A 25,194-nucleotide genomic window follows, 5' to 3' on the forward strand; every position below is an offset into this window, starting at 1 on the left:
TAAATACATTGATACAAAGATACCTACTTATAGAGATGTTTTATTTTTAACTTTCAGGTTAGTCCATTACCATGCCACTCTGCAGGTCCCTACTCATGTAAAAGATTTTGTGGGCGGCTTCTTGGTTGTCAGAATCACACCTGTATGAAAGAGTGTCATCATGTTACTAAAATCAACAGTAGTGCAGATGAAAAGAAGGTAGGTTGATTTTTTTCTTTTGCTTTTACTTTATTGTGTTTTCTAAGTTGTCTTCAGTATTAACTGGAAAATAAGGCATTTGCTGCTAGAACACATAGGATCTATTCCAGATTCCACTGGAATCTGATGTATGTGTGATCTATTCCCCCTGATGTTGTGACAGTTAGCTAGTCTGTACTCCTTAGATAATAAAACTGGGTTAGTATGTATTTCATAAATGCTGCACCTTTTGTTTTTTGGTAGCTTAATGTTATGTTGCTTTGCTTGCATGATACTGATAATGCTTCTACGCAGATGCACTTGTAGTCTACTGGGAATGCTGCTTGCTGAAAATAGCTGGATATGGATTGAGGAGGTTTGATATCTTTGAGAGAGCAGTGGAAATATTGTAGAACAGGCCAATACTTCTTGAATCACTGGAGTGATATATTCGCATTTATCAATTTCTTCTAGAAATTGCCACTTATGAACTGAAGATCTTAGCTGAGAATGTTATTATGAAACAAATGACAGTGCAAAGGTGAAAGTTGTTGTAGTTTTCATTAGTTGAGAGCACATACCCTCTGGTTTGAGAGAATCATAGTTTGGAGGAAAAAGACTTAAGCTTTTAAAGCATTAATTTAAAAAAATGAAGCATCATCTCTGGTCATGGAGAAAACTGAGCAGTTGGATACAAAGGATGGCTTTTATGCTGTAACTTATTGTTGTATTTTAACTTTAATAGCATGATTTATTTCAGAATTTGAGTTGTAGAAGAAGTGTTGTTTATCTGATAACTGTATATATTGCAGTTATGCTAGTATTTAATTAATGATTGTAGATTTTTTTTATTTGAAGAGTATGAACTGCTAGGGCAATTTGTGGACCAGTTAACTCCAGCAAGAGAATGACAACAGTAAATACTGATAGTGACATCTCTCTAAGCATTTCTAGTTATGAGCGTAAGAGAGTGTCTGCTTTACTCCTTCAGTTTAACCAATTGACACATATATGGGTCAGGGTTATGCCTGGCTCCATTTTGAATGCGACAGTGCATTCTCCAAAAAAGGATGCTGTGTGCATATTGAATATTAGTAGATCTTATTTCTCAATTTTCTTAGAACTTTTTAAAACTTCAGTTGGTTTTGACATCTTAGAACTTTAGTTCTGCTGTTTTAATAGACTAGTAGACTAAATTTCAAGTGTATTCAGGAAATGGCTGTTTAAATCTCTTGCCTGTGTCTTTATAATGATTTTTCTGTCTGGAAATAAGGTTTGTTCTGCCTGTTAGAAAATATGGTAGAAAGGCCAGCTGTTTGCATTTACACACCATTTGCTACATTTCTTGCCGCAGTTTAAAAAATGCTTTCATTTGCTGTTAACTTTCCTAGGTATTGATTTAGGCATTGTGTATTTTGTAGGTGATCACTGTAGAACGGTTCCTTTTTAAACTTCTTCAGAAATTGTTCAACTACAAGTGAAAGGAAATAAGAGGAAAAATGTTTAAAACTTAAATCTTTATGTGCTTCTATCAAACAGCATAAAACAATGGCTGGAGCCACGGGCTGAGGCCAATTGTATGAGGTTCAGCAAGACCAAGTGCTGGGTCCTGCACTTTGGTCACAATGGCCCCATGCAGCACTACAGGCTTGGAAAGCTGTGTGGTGCAAATGGGTTTGGGAGCGCTGGCTGACATCTGGTTGAGCATGAGCCAGCAGGTGGCCAAGAAGGTGATGGCATTCTGGTTTGTATAAGTAGTGCAGCTAGCAGGCTCAGGGAAGTGATTGTCCCTCTGTACTTAGCAGTGATGAGGCCTCACCTTGATTACTGTGTTCAGTTTCGGGCCCCTCAGTACAAAAAAGACAGTGAGACCTTGGAGCATGTCCTGAGAAGGACGACGAGCACAGGTCGTATGAGGAGTGGCTGAGAGAACTGAGACTGTTCAGTCTGGAGAAGAGGAAGCTCAGAAGCGACCTTGTTGTTCTTTACAACTACCTCAAAGGAGATTGTAGAGGGATAGAGTTCAGCTTCTTCTCTCAGGTAACTAGTGATCAGACAAGAGCTAATGGTGTCAAGTTGTGCCAGAGAAGGTTCAAGCTGGATATAAGAAAAAATTTCTTCTCTGAAGAGTGATCAAGCTGTGGGAACAGGCTGCTCAGGGAGGTGGTAGAGTCAGTGTCTCTGAAGGTATTCAAGAGCTGTGTAGATGTAAAACTGAGGGATGTGTTTTAGTGGGCTGATGGGTTAACAGTTGGACTTGGATGATCCTGGAGGTCTTTTCCAACCTTGATGATTCTATGAATTAGTTCTTTTGTAGAAGCACTGTGTTGCCTCATTCTTAGGTAAACTGTCTTTACTTTGGTTGGTATTTGTGGAACTGAGCATTTGAATGTGATTGTGTGAGCCTTGAATACTGTGCTTAAGGGGTTCAGTTATTAAATCACATCGATTTTTCTGTGCATATTTGATTGCAATCTGAGGTTCTGTCTAAGACAAGAATGAATAGCATTTGAGCTTATTTTACCTTTCTAATGTTCATCTAATATTTTCTGGAAGGGTTGCACAAACTATCATATACATAGGGTAATTGAATGATTTTGTTTCTTAAACCTCCACACCCATGTATTGTAAAGCAGTGTATCATGACTGAAGTATTACAATAACATGTTGGGTGGGAAGAGCTAGTTCTGAATATGAAATTCTTTTTCTAACAGTTTTCCATAGAAAATGAACAGACTTAATGGCTATTTTCCAAAGCACTAATATTAAGAGACCCTTTCATGTCTAGGAGACAAAGTAGAGCTCTTTTTGTCCCATATACACTGACATTTCTTTAATAGAAAAAAACACATTTTAATATTTTGCTTGAGGGATATGTTGCTGAATAGCTGAATTCTATGGGAAAAAGTACCCCAACTCTTTCTTCTATCTAAAAGCTTGTTAGTGACATCTAGTAAACGATCGTTTGGCACTTTCTTTAGTACTTTGTTTTTATTTTGTTAGGCAGGTCCAGAATGTTTGCAGTGTGAAGAGGAGTGTACCAAGCCACGGCCATTGGGCTGTCCTCACCGATGTGTTTTACCCTGTCATCCTGGGGATTGTCCATCATGTCTCCAGATGCTTAAAATAAAGTGCCACTGCAAACTGTCAATACTGTATATTGAATGCTTGTAAGTGTCAGAACTGAACCAAACTTCTCAACCAAATGCTCCTAATTGGAAACTATTTGAAATGTCTGGGGATGGGAGCTATTCCTTTGGCAAGTTACAAAACTTCTTTTCAAGGTTATCATTTGTGATATAATGCGTTGTTCCTATATTTCAGTGCTTCCAGTGTTCTCATTTGGTAATACTGCTGAAGTTACTGTGTTTGTATGGAGTCTCACGAGCAGAATTGATCTTAATGCTTTTATAGTACAGATACTTTGAGTTATCCAAGTACATAATAATCTACGTAATGTTTTTAATTTACCTATGGTTCTTTTACAGTAAATAAAGAAGAATTTTGTAATATTAATTAGATTTAATATAGCTATTGCAAAAGATCTTTTAGCTAAAAGTCTTAGAAAAATGTGGACTTCTGAAACAAAATGTCCTTTAAACTCTATCTGTTTTAAGTGGAAAACATCTTAGTAATCATTTGTGCTCATTTTAATTATTTATGAGTGTGTGGGAAGTGGGGGAAGTTAAGCTTTACTAGATATAAATTGGATGTGTGGGTTTGAGCATTATCCTCTGTATGCATGTTTCTCCAAAAACATTCATCCCACGCATGCATGTTTGTTTTTGTGTTCTCTTTAAAGCACTGTAAGTCCTCTTAATTTATGTGTTTTTGCCTGATAGAAACCTAGTGTCATTTATATTAGTCCCACGAGATGTGAACAAATTACCCCATTTCTCTTTGCAATGAGATACACTTAAAATACATTCCTAATTGTACTGACTCCTGGGTTTTTTTGTTTTGTTTGTTTGTTTGTTTTTAATTTGGAATTTACAACAAATACATCTTTTCTTCTGTAGAAAACTAACAAGTGCTGATGTAAAAGAAAAAGACCTTCTTACTTCCTGCAAAAACCAGTGTCCAAAACAGGTAAGCCATATGTTAACAAATAAATACAATTTGATGTATATCCGGAAGCTTGCAAATTTTATGTTTTGTAGGTTATTTTTATACAGTCTCATAGGCCAAGCAAGCTAAAGAAGCTTAGTCTAAATGAATGTGCTGAATGATAGGTGCAAAGAGTAGTTTATGAACTGTATTTGTAGGACAGTTATTTATGTCTAGATGTGAAATTGGAAGGTTATGTCAAAGGATCAAGAACTGTGGAGATGTGGTAATTAGGGACATGGTATAGTCAGCGTGGTGGTTATAGGTTGATGGTTGGACTTGATCTTAGAAGTCTTTTCCAACCTTAATGATTTCTTATTCTACTGGGGATATATCTCCAGGACAACACCAGTGAACGGCTTGAAAGCTGAAACCAGTGAGATTGAATGAGGAGGAGTATGTCCTTTAATGTGGTTGAAAATGGATATTGAATATGTATCCTCAAAGTACTAGGATGCTCTTTGGTTGGGGACAAATACAGAGGATTATATTTGTGATTTTTATTGTTCAGCGTTAGTGATAGCTGTCTGCACAACATTTTTAGGAAACAAAAAAAACGAGAACTGAAAAAACATTTGGAACCTAAGTAAAATGAATTCTTATTACCTGATTGTGCCAGTGAAACATGTTAAGCAACATGAAGCTTAAGACAATCAAATTAATTGCTTTGCTGTATCTGAAGGGTTGCTATAAAGAAGAAGAATATCCTTGTTATATGGCAAACAGGCTACAAACTAGTGGCTGTATCCATTCTGAAGATTCATGTTAAGTACTGCCTTTCAGTAGTAAAGCTTATAGAGCATGGGAAGAATATGTTGGAAAGGCTACAGAAATTTCATCAGTAGCAGCTTAGACATGTACTGGGATTAGTCCAGTTATGGATTTTATTACTTTAAGACATAAGGGATGGGCCAAATGACTTCTTCCTAGTCCCTCCCAGTGCTGTTATTCTGTGCTGCTTGTGTGTTTTCAGAAATCTATGTATTACTTACTATTGTGCCTTTGTTCTTTAGTTGTCATTAGTTGTGGCAGGGGTGACAGCCCTTTCTTCACTCAGTTTCCATGCTGTAGAATTAGAAAATTTACAAAGTGGAAAAACTTGAATAGTTATGGATATTTTGGAAAGTGTTTCCACTGCTAAACAATTCAGAATTTCTGAGAAATTCTGCTTCCCTGCAATAAAGGAAAGGTTTGTACATATTTTCAAACTATTGAAAATACTTAATCCGTTGTTTATTATTTTGTTACTCTGTTTTGGCCTTATACTTTGTCTCTAGAAGACTGTAGTTGGCACTCAGAAATAATTTGATTCAGCCCTTCGTTCTCCAATGATTCCACTTTGTTCCTTTATGCTGGTTTGCCTATGGTGTCCTCTAGTCTGAGATCTGTTGTCTTGCCTTGTCTGAATTCTGCCTCAGCTGAATAGACTTAGGTTCAAAACTTATCTTTGTTGAATTATTTTCTGGTTTCAGAAGTGTTCAATCTTACATTAGATAAACTTTTAGGTTTTGAATAACTTGCAAAACTGACAGTATTCCTGCCTGCTTCCCAAGAGTTCCTGTTTCTCTGCTTTTCAGGCAAGGTGATGTTAACAAATCAGTGAAACCCCAATAGGGGCTCTTTGCTGTGATGCTCTTTGCTGTGTGCCTATTTGCATCTTCTACTTTTCTCCCATGTCTTTGTAATGTCTTCATTTTGCTCATCCTCTTTATTTGTTTTCCATGAGTAAATATATGTATGCATCTTTCACAATTTTCTCATCTGTATGTCTGTAATTTCTCTTCCTGGCAGGGGAACGCTTTAGAATATTATTTCACTGTCCTTTTACCTCTAATTTTTGTCCTTCTGTTTCCTTCACTGTTACTTTGGTTTATTTGCTGCAACAGTTCCTCCTCTTTATTTCCAAGAGTACTTCTAATCTCTTAACGTGAACTGTGTGTTCCTGTACTTCAGCTTCTCTTCAAAGATTTTTTCCATATCTCATCTTTGACTTTGATTAATGTAACTGTTGTGATTTTTCTGGACACGTTCCCAAGACTTGGTCTGGGGTTTAAAATCCATCCAGTAGTACTACTGAATTCAAGTTTGCAGTTCAGAATTGCGTCATCTGTAGAACAGGGCCTTTTTTGAACTGAATTCAGTGGGATGTGAACAGAATCTGTTTTAGTTGGATAAAGCTTTTGCTTAACTCTTAAAGTTCTTATTCCAATAGATGACTTAAAAAAGAAGGATTTACGTAGTTTCTTCTACATGAAAAATTTTTGTAATCAGTTATATGAAAATAGGTGCTCTTCCCTTCCTGTGTTCTTAATTCTATATCTTAGTAGTTTTCTTGAAACATAAGTGTTAGGAAGTATTTGAAGCAAGATTGTACTACCTTTGTTTTTCAGTTCCCCCTACTTTCCCCAATTCTGTTTCGCTAACTTCAGGAATACTCTATGTTCTTCTTAATTTCTTTTTGCCTAAAAAAAAAAATAGTTCCCTCAACACCAGATTTGAAGTGTTTCTGTGTTATCCGGGCAGCCTGAAAGTAAATATCAGGTTAGTGTTTATGAGAATTTCCTTTTCAGTGTCAGAATCTGTGCTTGGTTTACCAGAAGAGCTCAGTGAAACTGTTAAAGATCAGTGTACTCTGTAACTCCACCAAGTTCAGCATAATGCAATTTAGGTTCAACAGAATGCAGTATTCTACTGAAGTCTTAGTTTTGAGATGTCTGTCTTTTTGGCTAATGGAAACTGTGCTAAGCAGCATACTAGCACATTTGAAGTACAGGTAGCATGCTTCTTCAGAGGATTATGAAAATCAGTTATGTTGTCTGGTGCACTGGAAAAAATACAACAGGAATTGAATAGTCTTGCCAGGTTTCATGCTTTTGTTTTGGATGTGATGGTATAAAGCCATTAGAAAAAACTTCAAGTATTGTGAGGTGCAGCTCATATTTCCTATTTGCTTTAGGGAGAGACAAAGTCTTTGATATTGCTACAGCTGTTGGATGGGAAGCTTTAATTAAAAAGTCCTTTGCTTTGTTTGGTAGCAATAGCTAAATATCCTGTTGAAGGAAATTTAACTTTTTTTTTTTAAATCAGTGGTGATTAAATTCTTATGATCATGTTAGCAGATGTTTTGGGGCAGTTCTTAAATGCAAGTTTTAACAGCCTTATGGGTTTACATATCCATTTATCTGTTTAACACGTTTTTCTTTGTTCTGTGTAATTACTATTTTTTTTTTGACAGAATAATAGTACTTTGTGCTTTTACTGTGCAGTCTGCTACTGTCTTAATGTGAAACACAGGATCCCATTGTGATGCAGCTATGAGGGCTGCTCCAAAAGTAATGCCTCCTATTTTATTATGTTGGCCTATGTCATCTGAGGGAGATGTTGTTGGGATGGCAGTAGAGGCTGAACCTTTCTGCCAGTATTCAATTACATTCTGTTGCTGTGCAGCAGAAGCTTTGCTTCTATCAGTAGCACATTTTCCTCCATGTCTAGCTTAAGCAGCAGAGGTTTTCTCTCTGAGAAGACAGCTGCATTTAAAACTGGTGAGTCTGCCCCATAGGTTGGAAGTGATAAACTCAACTTCTGTTTATAACTTTTGAGAAGGCTGCTCAAGAGCAGGGTTCTCCTTATCTGTGTATTAACAGTATGTTTTTATTACCTGCTGGTGAAGATTAGTTAAGCATCCACAAGTGTTGACTGTTTTTCTCATTACCAGATATAACGTTAGGATTTAAATGTATTCCCAAAGTGGAAAAAGCACATGAAGGTTTTTTTTTGTTTATTTTCAGAGCTTTAGATTACAGCGCTTTATTTTAAAGGGCTTGCCATGACAATTATAGAGCCTATTTCAGCCTTTAGTTTACTAGCTATTAACAACAGAATATTTACAGTGAAGAAGATCTAAAGGGACACACATTATATTTTAGCAACTAGTAGCTTAAAATTTACAGAAAAAGAGCAAAAACCCCTCCCTTCCCACTACAGCACTTATCAGGCAGAAGTGGTAGGATTGCTGCTGTTCTCTTAGCTTATGGGGATGTTGTTTTGCCACTCATCAAACTGTTTCCCATGATTTTATATGTTATGTTTGCGTTGGAGGGGGTGAGAAGCAACTGAAAATGTCAGCTCCATTCTTGTCCTGCATCCTGCTGAGTGTGAACTGTGTGACTGTATGTGCTAAATGAGCAAATATGGTTTTGGTATTGGATTAAATATGTTCCTGTGCTGTGCACTGGTGGTATGTAGCATAAAAATTTCTACTGCAGTAGCACTGGGAGATTTTCTAGAATTTGCAGCTCTGACATGTGAATTATAAAACTGTTTGGACTTCGACATTATTGCAGAAACTGTGCCTAATGGGTATGGAAGAGCACTTTGGAATGGTAGATTATAGCTTAGGATGTCCTGCAGATGCGAGTTAGTAGCTGTTTCAGAGCATAATGCTATTGGGCAGGGAGCCAGAAGGATGCTATCTCCCTTACTATGCAGAGGCTGTGTTGGCTGCCTTTGCAAGGATTGGAGTCACCAGTGAGCAGCACTTGTGTTAGTACTCTGTGCCCCTGGCCTGTACTCTTACCTCAGCGTGTACAAAGCTTAAACATGAGCTTCTAACCCATCTTTACAAAAACGCAAGGCATAATGCAAGTAGATTTGCAGGTGATTGATGTGCCAGACAAAACTAAATTCCTTATTTGGTAGAATGACCAATTTCTTTTTTCCTCCAAACAAAGAGATGAGATCCCCCACATCATGCTTCAGTTGGGCATTTGAGTCTGTGCCAGGTAGTAAACAGCTAGATCATGTAAAGGAGAGGATTGACAGAAGGATTAGGGTTTACTGAAGGAAACAACTGCTTGTGGTTCTGTTGTGTTTTTTTTTTGTTCTTTTTTTAAAGCAACCCCCTAAAAAACAAGCAACAACAAGAATTCCTACATCAGTGATTGGAGTGGGAGATATTAGCATGAAGAGGATTTTCTCAGGGCTTAAGTTGAGGACTGGTCTTGCACTGTTTTCAGTAATGACTCTGGCACCATAAGCTCTTTGGGGTTTTCTTATGACAATTTGTGGTGTGTTGTCAGTAGGTGACAACTGAGAAAATGCATGCACAGCAGAATACATGCATCTGGGACATGGTACAGATACAGAAAAAACAGAAAGACTGTGCATGTTAAGAGCAATAATAAGCCTCCGGGGAGACAGCAGAAATCCTTATTGTCATAGCATGAATAGCTGAAGAGAAATGGAGGCAAGAGTGGAAGATATATAGGGAATGATATTCTGTTAAGAATAAGTTGCAATTAAGGCATTGTGCAAAGTTCTTCCAGCTGGAATATTGCTTGAAGTTCTGGCTCCTATGTTCAAGAAACATTGATTGAAGCTGCTTGGAATTCCATGAAGGGAATGTTAGAGGAATAAAGAGCCTGTTATGACAGGACAGTAGAGATTTCAGACATTTCAGTCTGAGGATAAGAACTAATGGCTGGATAATAATATAGTTAGTATGGAGATAGTAGTGGGGGGTTGGACTTGATAACTGAGATGTTCTTTCTGGTCTTGTGTGGAATATTCTGGGACAGTGACTGGGACCCAAAGCCCAAACTGCAGAGTATCTGTCAGTGTAGTAAGTTTGTGACTGATGTTGATGTGAAAACTGGTGGTATACCTGTTCTATAATTTCAATCTGGAAATTTTTATGTTCTGTTTTAGGTGTGGTTATCATGATTCTGGCTTTGAAGTTAACTGAGCTGTGCTGTACTTCTAAGAATCCAAATTTACTTATCAACAAGAACTGCATACACCTGTAGTTTATATATAGTGTTCTCATTCTTGTGGGACAGGTGATGTAGCATCTGAAGCTCTTCAATTATTAAAAGAAGTGAAAAATATGTATTTTAAAATTGCATACCTTAAGGTATTTTCCAAGCTGTGCTAATTGCTTGATTAAAGTTAACAGTTGAAGTGTCATCTTTTATTAAAAAAAAAAAAGAAAAGCCTCTAATATAACTTTCAATAGTTTTATTATTTAAACCTACATTAATAAATGAGTCATTTGGTTATCTTACATGAGTTATCACTTTTGATTATCAACAGTATTGAACAGTACTGATTCATGTAATTGAAAATGAGAAGTTATCATTGTAAAGATTTTGTTTGGGGCTTAAGCAAGGTCAGTTGAGTTCCTAACAGATAGTGGAAGAAAGTTTGTGTTCACTCCTGTGATTTTTTTTTTAATATCTAATGTCATTTTGGGAACACTGTTACATTCCTTAAAGGCAGCAGCATATTTAAATTACTATCTCAGTTCTTAATACAGAAACAAATAGTAATAGTTTCATTGTAAGTGTTAAAAAATGTCACTGACAGCTTAAAAAAGGAAATACTATTTATCAGATGTCAAAACCAGGATAATTTCCAAATGTAAAAATTTAGGATTTTATGAAATTATTTTAGATGTAAGATTATTGGTGGCCTGTAATTGACTCCTGCATAGTTCATAAGGTTCTTGCATGTAAAACCTAGTCTTAAAGTATTTTTGCTTCTAATTCTTCCCTCTTGTTAGCAATTTGTAGATCAGGCTGAGTCATAACATGCTTAATTTCAGTTTTTTCTTCTTACCTCATCTATTCCTCCAGCGTACAGGTAGTTAGGGTAGTTGTTATATGAGTCATCATGGAGATGACTGTTCCTGCAACATTTGGAAGAAAAAGATTGTTTTTTTTAATCAAGCTGTCCCAATAAAAGAGAAAAATTCTACGTGAACTGAAAAGCTGTGAATAAGTAGTGAAATAAGTTGATTTTTTTTTCTTTCAAATCTTCTAAGCAGGAAAACAAACCTGATATGCTGAATGAGTTTTCTGTCTAGCTGCTATGTCTGCAATAAAACTAGTTCACAGATTGCATGTAATTTCACAGCTACTTATTGTTGGGGGTGTTTTTTTGTTTTGCTGTCTGTAGTTGCCTTGTGGTCACCGGTGTAAAGAGATTTGCCATCCAGGGTGTTGTCCTCTGAACTGCAATCAGAAGGTTAAACTCAAGTGTCCTTGTAAGAGACTAAAAAAGGTAAGTTTTGAAGTTACAGTTCTGAAAATGACATATTTTCTTCGTATGTCCTTAGGCTTGTGTAGATGGATGGTGTCTGGTGCAGATTTGGAATAGAATCAGTGACTTGCGTAGAGCAATAAAAGCAGCTGAAGGTCTGGGTGGAACTATTGAAATATTCACTGAGGAACATAAAATTTATTTTAAAACATGTTATCTGCCAGACTTAGAATACCTTTATCTTCAAGCACACTTCAATTTTTATAGTTCCATTAGGAAAATAATCAGATGACCTGGAGTCATTTAAGAAGCACATATTTTTCTGATGGCAATGATAAGTTTATAATTACATAAATTGCAACAATCACAGATGTTTTGAATCACTAATTGATGTTTTTGGTTTTGTTTGTCTCCAGCTCTTAAAGCAAATAGTGGCATCACCATTCTTAGTTTTTAGCAGAGATAAAGGACAAAGCTTATTATAGCTATCAAGTATTATGAAGGGAAGAACAGAGGCTGATGTGAACTGTTGACCTTTTGTCAAGTGTTAATAACCTAATGAAAAATTCACTATCTGTCTTAATTAAAGCATGCCTACATTATTTTCAAGACCCAGTTATCTTCTGAGCTTTCCACAGAGAATGCAGTTCCCTAGAGTTCTTAGTTTCTCCAAGAAATGTCTTTTGCAATCCAAAATCTTGCAGGGAGCATGTTCAAGAGAAAGGTTGGTAATGCGCAAACAAAATGCTTCAAATTGAGCAGTCTCTGCTTACGGATAGCAAGCTCTTCTTATTCATAAGTTGCCCATGGTACAAAGCAATGTTGACCTCTGCTGTGGATAGATTATTTTGTTGTGCCTAAGTGCTCCCATTAATTTCAGTCTTTATTTCTCTACTCTGTTTAGTAAAATCAGTAATGTCGTTGGTTGAGTATATAGTTGTACTTCTGATTCTCACTCTTTAAGATATGGGTCGACAGTTGGACTTGATGATCTTTGAGGTCTTTTCCAACCTTAATGAATGTTATGATTCTATGCTATATACCTGTTAAAAAATATGCCTGTTTCTTATGCTGAACTTAACTGAATAAAGAAGATGGATATTTCCATGATAGCTCTGTTATATCTAGTTGTTATTGTCCCTAATTTTCATAATGTTTTTGGAGAAGTTAAATGTGATATCATCTTTTGTTGAGCTATTCATGTTTAGATCAGTTCAGATTTTATTGTCCCAAAATGCCAGGTTGTGTTTCGTATTTGTGAATCTCCAACTGAAGTGTGGTAGCAAAAAGCAATGAAATTAATTTTTAGGATGCTCGCTTTTCTCTCTTTGACTGCCCAGAAATAGAATGTTCCAAATCTGCTGTTCTGCAAGTTTTGTATTCTTTAAATCTGATGACAGTTATTGACTTTTTTTTTTTAATCTAGTAAATTTAGTTATGGTAAGGTGGAGAGGTTGTTATGAGTGGTTATTAATTCTTCTATGATGGCAGCCCACTTATTTAAATAGCCATGAAGTAATCCTTCTGATTCCTAGTGAAATGGTATTTCCCTTAAGAAAGAGAAGAAATAACTGACCTCACCTTAAATATCATCTCACTGTTTCCAGGTCAAGCCCCAAATGTATAGAGAATTACAGTGTAGAAAGTAAATGATGATAGAACCAATGAGTCATTGATAATTGGACCTTGTATCAGCTGCAGCTATGAAATCAAACTTGTTTCTGTGGTGTGAAAGATGTTTTCTAACATTTGTGTTATTTGAATCTGCTCTTGCCTGTGATCTTAATGAGTATGTGTTGACTCCAGAAGATCCTTATGTGTATTTGTTTAGAGTTGTATTCTTAGAGCAGATAGTGAACATCTGTCTTAGCTTTTTGGATAGGATAGTGAACCTGTATATTTAGTCTTCTGTGCCTGCAGCTTTCCACGTGATCTTTAAGATAAGGAGAAACAGAATTCAGTACCTAATATTTACAGTTGAATTCTCCTCTTCAGAAGTACCAGTCTTCTGTCTGTGTATGCTACTGATGGAGCTGGTAGTTGATAGGACATTTATTCCAAGCTGCCCTGTAAATATGCCTCATCTGAGTCAGCACAATGAATATCAAACAGAGGAGTTTGCAATTTGAGTGCAGAACAGGAGGATTTTTTCTTCCTTTTCTGGTGTTTAAGTCAACTATACCTATGCATATAAACATACAGGGTCATATAAAGCACTTGAATTTGTGACTGTCAACTTGTGATGGACCGTATTCTTGACCATCTAGGCCAGTGGATTTTCTTAACATGCTTGAATTGCTCTGCAAGAAAATTAGATTTGGTTTTACTATGTATTATGAAAATTAAAAACTTGTTCTACCTATTGTCAAAAATATGAAAGCCAGTGTAGCTTCTGGTTATGTTACTGTGCTTTCCTGCCAAAATTTTTCATAGGCTAGTAGCATAGATAACAACTTCCTATCTGTGGTGTTTTTGTTGTTGTTGTTGTTGTTGTTCTTTGGCCTTCAGTGTAAGGGGGAGGAAGAAAGGGAAGTAAAAGAGCTCTTCCCATGACCAGACCTTGCCCTGTGGTCTCAGCCAGTTGTGAGAATTGAAGTTACATAAGAGTTACTTATTAGTTACTTTGCATGGTAACTTTTTTAACAGAGTTCACAAGGTTATATTGCTTTGTCGTAAATAAACAAGTGAAAACAAGAGAAAAGACAAGAAAAATTAAACTGAACTGTTAGATTTATTCTTGCTTTCACTTTAGCTTATCATAAAGAAAGAAAATAGAAAAGGGTACTTTAATACAGTTATGGTTTCAAATAATATTTATTAATTAGCTTCTTTCTGTAATTATACCAAATAATAATGTTTTACAGTTTTCCTAACAAAATGAACATTATAATACAATTCTTATGTAGGGAAATGAATTACAAATACCTCATGAGTTTATACTTAACAGGAAATACAGTGCAGCAAGATACAAGAAGGACAAGTTTCACTGGAGTGTGATGCATTATGCAAGGAAATGAAACGGAAGGCGTCTGAGGTACTGTATTTATTTTAGTTATTTGTCCTCATTGCCTTGAGAAAAGTTGGAAAAAAACAAACAGATCATTATTTTTTCAAGACAATAGCAGCAAGAAATGCAACATAAGTCAATGTACTGTTTAATTACACGTTTAATTTTTGGACCATTGAATGTGGCTTATTGTAGTGAATTGTAGTACTTGTAGATGGTGTTTACTAAGTTAATGAAATTCTGTGTTAAGATAATATTCCATTATTTCTTCTTTGTTTTTAACATGCGTTATTGTAACTGGAGTTTTCCTCTTCATCCAAGAACTGCTAATAATGATAATAAAATAATTGTAGCTAATGAGAGCTTTAGAAGCACTTCATTTAGGCCTTACTCTTCCTTTGGAGAATGGTGAAGGGTGAACCTCTTGAGCAGTATTATATAACTTCCAGATATACAGAGAGCTTTCAGCTATGGCATGTGCTTCTCAGCCTCTTGTAAACATGAATGCTCTCCATTAGTTATTTTTTTTATTTTTTTCTGAAATAAAGAAACTGCTGCATAATCTCACCTGAAGAGATAGTGCTTTTATAGGCCAGTGCATATTCTTTTATGAAAACATAAGGAATTGGTGTGTGCTTTAGTTGACTTTTATCAACTTAGTATATGTAATAAACATTCACCCCAAAAACTCACTCTGTGAAAGTGACTTCTGTCTGTTTCTGCTCAGAATGTCAGGATTGACAGGCAAGTTCTAACATATACCATGTAAGCCAAATCCTACAACTTTGCAAGCGGTTTGAATGCCAAGATTCTTGGAATATACTTCTAGAAAAAACAACAATAACTAATCATTTCAGTAAAAGTGTGGAAGTGAGTTTGTTGGATATGGAGTGCACTAAAGCAGGGTGAATTCGTAGAAGTCTGAATCAACACAGGAGCACATTTTGCTGGGGTCCAGTGTTAGCTGCTGTTTTACTTCAGCAGATGTTATTTCCTGTTTTTTTTTTACCTGTGCCATTGCCTTCCACTGGGAGGAGTATCCTAATGCTACTAGCAAGTGACTACAAGTTCCTATGACACACAGTATGTCCATGGCACTGTTTATCATAAACTAGCTTTGTGTTTCTTCCTCACAGAAGAATGTGGACTTCATTTTGAGTTTGTATGATGCAACCTGTGTTGATTTGCAAATGACATGCTAGAATGATATTCTATTAAATGTGCTTGACAAAATTAGATTATTATGTCAATTGCTGCTTAATGTGTTAAGACTAGAAAAAATAGCTTTGTTGAAAGTCCAAATATATACAAAGAGAACTTAGTTTGCACTATTTGGAAAGTGACTCTCACTTTCCAAGAATGAAGTAGGTTAGTTCTTAATAAATGAACTCTTAATACATGACACAGCGAGCACCCACTTCTGAGAGATTCAGTGTTGTTTACTGTTTCAGATTTTTTTTTTCACGCTGGTTATAATAGTTCATCTTCCTGCTATACCTATGTATATCACCACAGCAGGGTACAAAAGAAGCTCTTCTGTTGCTTCATTCTATGTTTGTGGGCCAGTTTTTCTTTTGGAATTGATATTCTGCCATTAGATGGCAGTGAAATACCAGGAGGATAGTGGTGCAGTTCTGTGCACCAAACTTTCCTATTTCAGGTATGCATGGAGTGAAAAGATCTTTAAGATGCTTTTCTGATGAGAAACTCTGCCACTGTCTAGGGTAAATGAAATTATTAGTGATATTCTATGTATGGTTTAACAATTTAAAAAAATCATCTGAAAATCTGCAAATGACTACTTGTTCAGTGCACACTCTTTGAGCTACTGTATTCTAAAGCATAAGGTGGTATGCCTTCTACTTAGTCTTCAAGAGCTTTTAAGTTATAGATTGATTGGAACAGATTCCATCTGTGCATACCTTATTTGGTTAATTACCCTTTTTAGTATGCAAATTATATATATACATATATGTACTCGCATCGACCAATTATTGGGAGAAAGATGGTTTTTAATTTCAAGTTGTCAATCATATTTTGACATCTTACAATACTCTATAATTCTATGATCTAATTTTACTGAGGCAGTGTTAAGAGGCTACAGAGTTGAAGGGACAAGAAACACATTCAAGAAGCAGACACATAACCATAGACCCAGTGTATTGGTACTGCCGTTAATGTAGTGATTCCAGACTGAGGGAATTTCAGAGATAGAGGTGGTGTCTTAATGTTTAATGGCTTTGCATCTATCTCCAGTTTGGTAGTATAGGTCTAACTGTTTTTCAGTTGCCATAGACTTTTGACGTATGTAAATATCCTGTGGCACTTGATTTTTAGGTTTAGCCAAGCATTACACTGAGTATTTCCCTCTATTGTAAACATGCCTCCTGTTAATTTCATACCTTTGTTTTTGTATAGTGAAAAATACTTACTGATATGTTCTTTTTCTTTGTCATTTTCACTCTCTTCAGGATTTTGTGTCCTGTCAGTCACCTGCTTTTTACCTGATGGATCTAAGTTATGCATCTCTTATCTAGGCAGAAACCACTTCATCCCATTGTTCTTTGCATATTTTCAGGCTTCACATCCTTTTGTTATTGTAGGATCAAAATAGTGCAGGAACTGTAATTCAAGTGCATTGTATTTTTATATTTTAACATATTTTCTGTGCCATTCTGTTTCTTCATAATTTCTGGCATTTAATTTGCTGTCTTGAATGCTACATAACAGCTCTATAGAATGATCAATTGTAATTCCAGGATTCATTCTTCATGGGACTTTTCTGATGGAAATTGCCTGTTAGTATACAGTGTGCTGAATTCAGGATTGAGTAACTGAAAATTTAGAGTGACTTTCTTAAGAAATTTTCTCTGGTATTCATGAATAAAGTTTTTTTTTTTTTCAGGTTTTATATTTGTCAGTTGAGTTTTCCAGTTAGTCAGAAGTTTAGTTTTATAACATGGTAGCATCTCTTATGTTCCATGCTTTTCAAACATGAATTGATAGAGCTTTTTCTCAGAATATTTTAGAATCTGTGTAAGCTTACTTGATGGAGCTTTTGCTCACTCTTCTGAGAACTGTTCAATAAAGAGTAGTTATGGCTGTGTAAGAGAATAGTTTAACCTGCTTTTACAAGAGTTTCTTATCACTTTGTATGTCTGGACAGGTAAAAGAGGCAGAAGCCAAAGCTGCTATTGAAGAAGAGAAACGAAGACAACAGGTATCAAACTTAATTCTTGCTCTCCTCCCAACTTTGTGTTATTAAATCATTGAATGCACGTGCAGCCCAAGTTGTATACTTTGTACAGTGGTGTTCCTGGTTACTGCTTTCAGCTGTTATCTTGTCCTTAGGTGTGTGCCATGAGTGAGCTACAGTGGTTAAAAACAAGCATATTTTCTCAAACAGAATGGTTTTCTCAAGGCAAAATGGTAATCCCTTTAATGTTGCGTTAGTATAACTGTGTATAGGGTAATTTTTTTTCCATACAAAGTACTTCTGATTTTTATCCAACGTTTTATAATGCATAAAACTCACAGAGTTGCTAAGTAGCCTCTGTAGGGATTTGCATTATTGAGTGAAACTTCTTACTCCCCTTCATGAGAACGAAGAAGCCTAAATTGGTCTCTGTCCTTCAAGGTCTGGTGAGAGTGGGGAATTTTTTGGTAATTGCTGGCTCTGGTGAATGTATGTTGTCGACACTGTAATCTGTGTAAGCTTCTGTGCCAGCTGTGTGGAAACACTATCACTAATCTTGTTTCAGAAATTAACTGTAAGCTTGGTTGCTGGTGACAGATAGTTTAGGTTTATCATTTAGGGGCTACAGCCTCGGTGCACAACTTCCAACAGGCTTGAATGCCTGTGCCAGAGTATTTGACAGAAATCACGTTCTAAGTCTGATCTCCGTTTTCTGACTTTCATTTTACTCATTTATCAAAACCATGCTGTATTAGATTATTCTTGAGTTTTCACCTGGATTGCACATTCCATTCTTATCACAGCAGTGGCTCACTGCTTGGATGAGATGCAGAAAAGACTTGCTCACAGGGCTGATTATCTTGTACTGTTCTCCCAATCTGATTAGGACATTCTTGGGTAGGGAGCTTCTCTGTTGGTCGCAACTTTGATTAATTGCCTTAGAGGCTCTAAGTATTGTGTCTGTTAACCAGTGTTCCACCATGGCCTACTTTTGTTTCTCTTCAGGATTTTCTGTATGCACCATTGTGCCTGGTGTCCAGAGGGCCAGGCATTGCTTTGTGGTCATCTAGGAGTGTTTATTGTTACAGTCATGCCTCTGCTGTTTACAATATTGATTACACATTCCCTCATTTGTCTCATAGATAGTTCATCTAATTCTTTTGTACTGTAAGCTGAAGTTAGTTCCAAGACAAAGGTCAGGAAGGGTAGCCCACAGAAAGGGTTTGAAATGTTTTGTTGGAGAGAGATAATCTGTAAATGACAAGGCTGCAAGTTAAGTACTGAAGTATACAAATAGACTTCTATACAAATGAACAACATGCTTACAATTGCTGAGCTGGAAATTCAAAGTTTGGTGCTTGTATTGCACTGATTGCATTTTTATGCCTTCCAGAAGGCATTCTACTCATTAATGATTTCTGCATCAAAGCCACTTAATTTATGATCCTTCCACTGTAGCAAAATTGCCTCACCAGCAGCGTGTTCATTATTGTCTTAATTGTTCAGCAGGGATTGTTTCTCCCTCCAGTCACATCGCCATTGCTTTCTACTTGTGCTTTCAGAACTACAGTCCAGCAGCACATTGTGCAGTGTACAGCAAACACTTCTGTATTCATATTTTTGTGATGGACTGTGACTTCAGGGATGGAAGACTTCACCTATATGTAATCAAGCCTATTAATTAATAGATTGATTAATTAATAATGGACAGTTGTATAGCATAATAGCAAAGAAGATTCTAGGACAGAAGTGGCTAATAAATAGGTCTTTAGAATTGCACTCAACTAGTGCTGCCTTGTAGCTAACATAGGTTCCTTTCCAGTTTGATCTCTTTATCTGCTGTCTGATGATGTGACTTAGAGCACATCATTGTCATAGGGTGCTAGTTCATATGTATGTATATACATGTATATGTAAATGTATATATATTCTTACTCTGTTCTGAAGAAATCTGCATCCTGTACCATCTTCCTGATCTCATGAGTACCTTTTTGCATAGACAGCTCATTTGTTAGTTGCAGCTTCTTGAGACCTGTTTTTATTAATACTGTAAACTAGTTAGTGCTTTGGTAAGCCTGCGAACTTGCATTTGGTGTTTGCTATACTTCTATAATGTATATACTATATATATACTATATACTTCTATAATGTATATACTTCTATAATACACTTACAGATGGATTCGCTTGTTTCTTGTTGGAAGGGGAGATGGTTTGTTTGGGCTTCTCATCATGGCCTCAGCAGCCAAACTTTCCTTCTGCTTCCAATTCAGGAGCACTGTGTGAGGTCAGAATTTTCACAATTGCTAGTGGTAGAAAACGATTGGTGCTTTGGTTCTTTAACTACTCAAATATAAAAGATTTGGTTAAGTTCTTGGGAAAACTTGTATTGATCAAAAGTTTCAGTTCTGAAAGCCAGGGTCTCATATGTGAATTGTAGTGTAATCAATCATATAATATTTTTTTTCTCCTTTTTTCTTAAAGAAAGATGTTTGAATGTCTCCTTAAGTTATGAAAGTCGAGCCCTCCTCTCTCCACCTTCTGTAAAATAAACCCCTGTGATTTCAGGATATGCTCTTTTTTTGTCTCCATAGTCATTGTTATTTGCTCTCTTTTCCATGAAGCTGCCACTCCTCTCAGTGCAGGAAGAATATAGAGTGTAATACATTAAAGAGTAAAATCCAGTACCTGAACTACACTTACTGTATGTTATCTGACAACAAATTTGAGTATACAGCTCAAATAAATGCATTCCATTTCACTTGAAATGCATCAGTACACAAAGAAGATAAGCTCTTGCTCTAAATAAAAACTAGAGCTTCTTTAGTATGAAAAAAACAAGGTGGTCTGAAGGCTGGGCACAACTGTTTCTTGGTATTTGTTCAAAGATAAGTGCAGTGACATTTCTGGAATGATAACTATAAAATCTGTGGGTAGCTTCAAGGATTATCGAAGATTGCATCTTTCTTATTCTGTACCCACGAATCTTTTGTTCGTTTGTTGTTTTTTTTTTATAATGTATTTATTTTTAGCTGGGTTTTTATGAAAATCTGTAGGAAAGCAATGAAGTACCTGTTATTTAATCATTCAGGCCCTATATTTTAATTCGTATTACTGCAGTCCATGAGGGATTTCATGATCATGTGTACGTATTAACTGCAAAAGCCCAAAATGGTATTTAGCATTTTTGTAAATATATTGCCATATTATATATAAAATCTTATAAGCTCTACACTTATCTCTAGATTTTGGGTTTGGAAAAATTGTTTCATTAAGATACCTCTCGGAGGGAGGATTAGGTAGTTGAAAGTAAATTGTTTTGAGCAGCAGGTTGTAGAACTTTGAAATTTTCTCCTGTATCATCAGAGAAGTGCAAGTTTCTTCTTTTATTAGGTACGAAGTAACAGACATTGAAACAGGCCCTTCACTCCTGCTACTGACTCAAGAAGGGCTGTTAGATGTGCTTTGTGGAGCTGACAAATATTTGCTGTCAGTAGAAGAAGACCAGACAATCTTGAGCACCAAATTAAAATGATATTTACTGGAGTGCTTCTCTGCTCATTTCCCAAAACACTCTGAGTCTTGTTTCTTTCATGGACCTATTTTATTGTTTAAGTTCCACTTTTCCTGGCAGCATGGCTCTAGAAGTCATGTAGATTTATTTTGTTTCATACCCAGTCTTTGCTCTGTTCATTGTCCACATTTTCTCTGCTGAAACTCAGTCATGTGCCTTCTGCCCAGCCATTCCTGGCTTGCTGAGCTCTGCTTCTCTGATCTCTGTTCTCTCTTTCAGTGCATCTAGTGTCTTTCAACCCTACCAAAAATCCAGATACTTGTCAGAGCTCTTCTGTTTCTAATCTGCCTTGACTCACCCCTAAAGCATCTTTTGTGGTATTCCTGGTAATCAGATGGCTGCAATGGAGACATGTCACTGGAGTCCAGTCCCACTCAAACTCTTTCATCCAAGCTGCATAATTCCAGTTATATTCCAGCTTCACACCCTAAAAAGAGTTTTGCCTTGAGCTGATATCCTTTTAAGTGGAGGTGTCTTCCTGGAGAGTGGTGAGGGAAGGAAGAGGGATCAGAGGATCCTACTGTGTCCATTCCAGACATGACCCTGAAACTGCTGTTTGGGATAGGAACTTGAGGTTCTTCTTTTTCCAGTTGCTTTGCTCCCTTATGCTTTGCATAAGGGTTTTCTTTGAAGAGTGCTGTATGTCTTTTCTGTTGTTGTTGTTGTTGTTGTTAATTATTATTATTATTTTTTTTTCTTTTTAAAGCAGAGAATGCATCCTTATTACAGGAAAGACATCTTTTAAAATTTCAGCCTGTGCTTTTCTACATGTTATTTTAATGGCTTAAATACTTAGGAGTGCTTTTCTTTAATGGGAAAATATTTTTTCCCCATTTTTGACCCATAGTATGGAATTAGCAATCTAATTTTGGCTTAGTGTGTTCAACTTGAGGTAGAAATCATATGTAAAACTTTATTTGGTTGTATTTTTGGCAGTGCTTTGTAGGAAGCTAGGCAGTGGTTTAATGCTTGGAAGCAAGGTGCTTTGTAGCCATGGGATATGGTGCCACATTATGCCTGTAAGAGATGTGTAACTTCCTTGAGCTGCTAGTTATTTTTATAAATGGCTTCTGGGAACATTATTTAAAATCTACATTTCCTTGCTTTTATTCCCGACACAATGTCAACAACTTCTGATTTTCTCTTCTAGGCTGAACTGGAAGCTTTTGAAAACAGATTAAAAGGACGAAGAAAGAATAAGAGGAGACGGGATGAAGTAGAAATTGAACAGTCATCATGGCAAAAATATAAAAACCTCATTATGCTGCCAATGTTTGGAGTCGCTGTTGTGATGGTTGCATGGCTCATGGTCTACAATGACTGAATCAACTCAGTATTCAATATACCTCAGTCAGGCTTTAGGTTGCTATTATTCTTAGAATGTTAGTCTGTGTGCAAAAGAACTTAATATGCATAGACTGTGTATATACACTATTTGCAAGAAAAGTGAAGAGGAGGGAAGAAATGTCACCTTTTGTGTTATTACATTCGCAGCACAAAACTGAATTCAGACACTGAAGATAATGAAATAGTAAATTTTAGTCTACACTGAAGTGCTGATGTAATTTGTCTGAGATCTATTACCATCGGTTCTGTTATATGTTATTACTTTCCCTTGTTTCCATTTCACAATATTAAACATAGCTTAGTATAAAATGAAGATTTCTTTCTTATGAAATCAACTTAGCGTATGATTAAATATTAGTATTCGTAAGGTAGTCTCTTTGTTACATTACACAATTTCTGTCCTTCAAGCCAGTTTTACTTGTTAACTACTAATAAGGAACTTCAGATCATTTAAGTTTTGAGTGTTTTGTGGCCTCTCATGTCAAAACTTTCTTTAGAGAAAGGAAATGTGAAATGTCTCTCAGTTCATCTATACTGCAGATATTAGACTGCCCCCTTGCAGACTTTTTTTTTTTAATTGTTGTTTTTCAGTGCTTGGTTCCTTAAAATCAAATAAGCTGAAAACTTGATTTAATGGATGGATAGATACACTGAGCATAGGTGCGAAGTACCTTCAGGGTAGAGGGATGTGTTCTCATTGCTTTCCATGTAGCCAAGGGCAGAAAAGCAAATTGAAATTAAACTTAGAGCATAGCTTCTATGTTTTTATAGAGAACTGTCACATTTGAATATTTGCCTAGATTACTCAAATATAAAGCAGTTTGAATAGTGTACCAGTACAACTATATGTGGTTCTGAAGCCATCTGGATGGTACTTTACAGCAGTGTATGAACTGTCTAGCTAATCTTTTAATTATTTGAATATTATTGTCAGTTTCAAATGCTTTGCTTTGGGAAATTGAGTGATTGGTGGAACTGCAAAGTTTACATGGCTTTGGGATTACAAGAAAAAACATATTGTTTCAGCTGAAGGGCTGCAATTTAAGTTTGGGATATAAGGGAGGAATCAGAAGAATGTTTTCATTTTTTTATAAATCTCTGCTGGAAGTCTTATGCTCATACTTGCACAACGTGTGCATCTAAAGAGTGTTTTATGAGATCCTTTGAAAGAGGAGGTACAAAGCTTGCAGTTCTTGGAGTTCTGCTTCTGGGATGTATGTTTGCCTCCCAAGCACTTGCAATTTTAGCATATAGTTTCTTTGCAAATGCCTGCAAAAGCAGTGGGACCGTTTGTGGGAAGGAGTAGAGAAAATTGCAGTTTGTTTGAAAACTTTCACTCAGTTTTAGCCTACGTGTAAAAGGAGTTGGTCTGAGTTGATATCCAAACATAATTATGGCTCAGCAGCAGAAAGAGCAAGAAAAGCTGCAGAAGGCAGTAGTTCTAAGGGAAACAGTTTCTTTTGATTTATTTTTTTTTCACCTAAGTTTGGTGAAAGAGAGATGAGGACAATTTGGCAATTATTAGCAAGAATAGATGTTATCTGGTAGTAATTTATATAGTTTTTTTTTAATTGATTATAAAAACTCTTACTGACTCTGTCATGGTTTCTTAGGCTCTTTAGTATGTAAAGCTGTGGAACTAAAATTAGTGTAGAGCTGGAATTTCACAAGGTAAGCAAAGTTGTATCTGTTGAATTCTCTTATTTCCTAGTTTAAGGAGTGAACTATTTCCATATTGTTACTTTAACTCTTTTCTGTAATACTGATGCCTGCGAGATAATTACATATGTAGGTGTTGTTTCTTTAACTAAGTGAGGTGATGCCATTATGTGACTGCTTGGGCCTGTGTTCTCCCATCACTGAGGGAAAAAACGGAGGGAGATTTTTGTTTGACTGAAATAAAATGTTGATCTATTGTCCAAAAATACAAAAAGAAGCTTTTTGTAGATGAATTTTTTAGGTTAAGGTGAATGGGAACATTGTGGAAACAGCTCTTATTTTATGTGAATATAAGCCATTTTTCTATGTACTGTAAGCTATTTCTTTGAAACAATTACAATGTAAAGTTTCTCCTTGCCTCTGTGGCAAAGAGAAGAAATCTCTACAGAGCTATAATAATGAACTGCACTTGAGTTACATGCTTGAAGTGGTTCTTAGTGTACTTTTCTGCATATTTTGCAATAGTTGTGTGACATAGTGGAAAGGAAAAGACTTGCTTCTGATTGATTATCTTTATTTTCATAAGAAAGTGTTCAAACCCCTGAATTTCATTCCATTCATACACGTGTGTGTATGTGAGCATATTTCCTTGAAAGAATCATATCCTTCCAGAACCACATGGATGTGAGAGAGCCCTATTCTTCAGATTTTATTCAAAATAGTTATGGATACTTTATCCAACCATCTGAGTCATTTGCACTCTGTTGGTCTGCCTGCTGAACCAGAGATTTGTTTATTGGCATAAAAATAAAGTGTGTGGGCTCAAGCAATGTGCAGTTTAATAAATCACTGTTTTCTATTCGTTGTTTTAAAATTACTCTTACAGTTCTTTTTTTTTTCTTTGCCTTTTGTTTTTGATTGAAGCTCCACATGTTGCAAGCACGACAGTTTTGAAGTAAAAGGTTCAGATGGAATCATCTGGTATTCAGTATATAGTAAGTATTTTGATTACTAAAAATATTTTGAATGTTAACAATTTACATCAAATAAAAAGCATACTGATATACGTTAACATACGTTATGATCTGAC

The 25,194-nt window shown here is 36.0% G+C and overlaps 1 protein-coding gene across 1 annotated transcript in view; it reads left to right on the top strand.

Moving 5' to 3' along the window:
- Positions 1-23,241, top strand: part of NFXL1 (nuclear transcription factor, X-box binding like 1) — a 42,071-nt gene extending 18,830 nt beyond the window's left edge. Inside the window, exons 16-22 of the mRNA XM_065737058.1 lie at positions 58-198; positions 3,181-3,347; positions 4,197-4,266; positions 11,239-11,343; positions 14,270-14,356; positions 17,496-17,549; positions 22,249-23,241. Coding sequence (XP_065593130.1) covers positions 58-198; positions 3,181-3,347; positions 4,197-4,266; positions 11,239-11,343; positions 14,270-14,356; positions 17,496-17,549; positions 22,249-22,422 — 798 coding nt within the window. The 3' untranslated portion in view covers positions 22,423-23,241. The remainder of the gene's footprint in view (positions 1-57; positions 199-3,180; positions 3,348-4,196; positions 4,267-11,238; positions 11,344-14,269; positions 14,357-17,495; positions 17,550-22,248) is intronic.
- Positions 23,242-25,194: the final 1,953 nt, after the last annotated feature.

Source organism: Cyrtonyx montezumae, unplaced genomic scaffold (assembly GCF_038088225.1).
Source record: "Cyrtonyx montezumae isolate F1298 unplaced genomic scaffold, pur_monq_1.0 scaffold_2, whole genome shotgun sequence".
Lineage (NCBI taxonomy): Eukaryota > Metazoa > Chordata > Aves > Galliformes > Odontophoridae > Cyrtonyx > Cyrtonyx montezumae.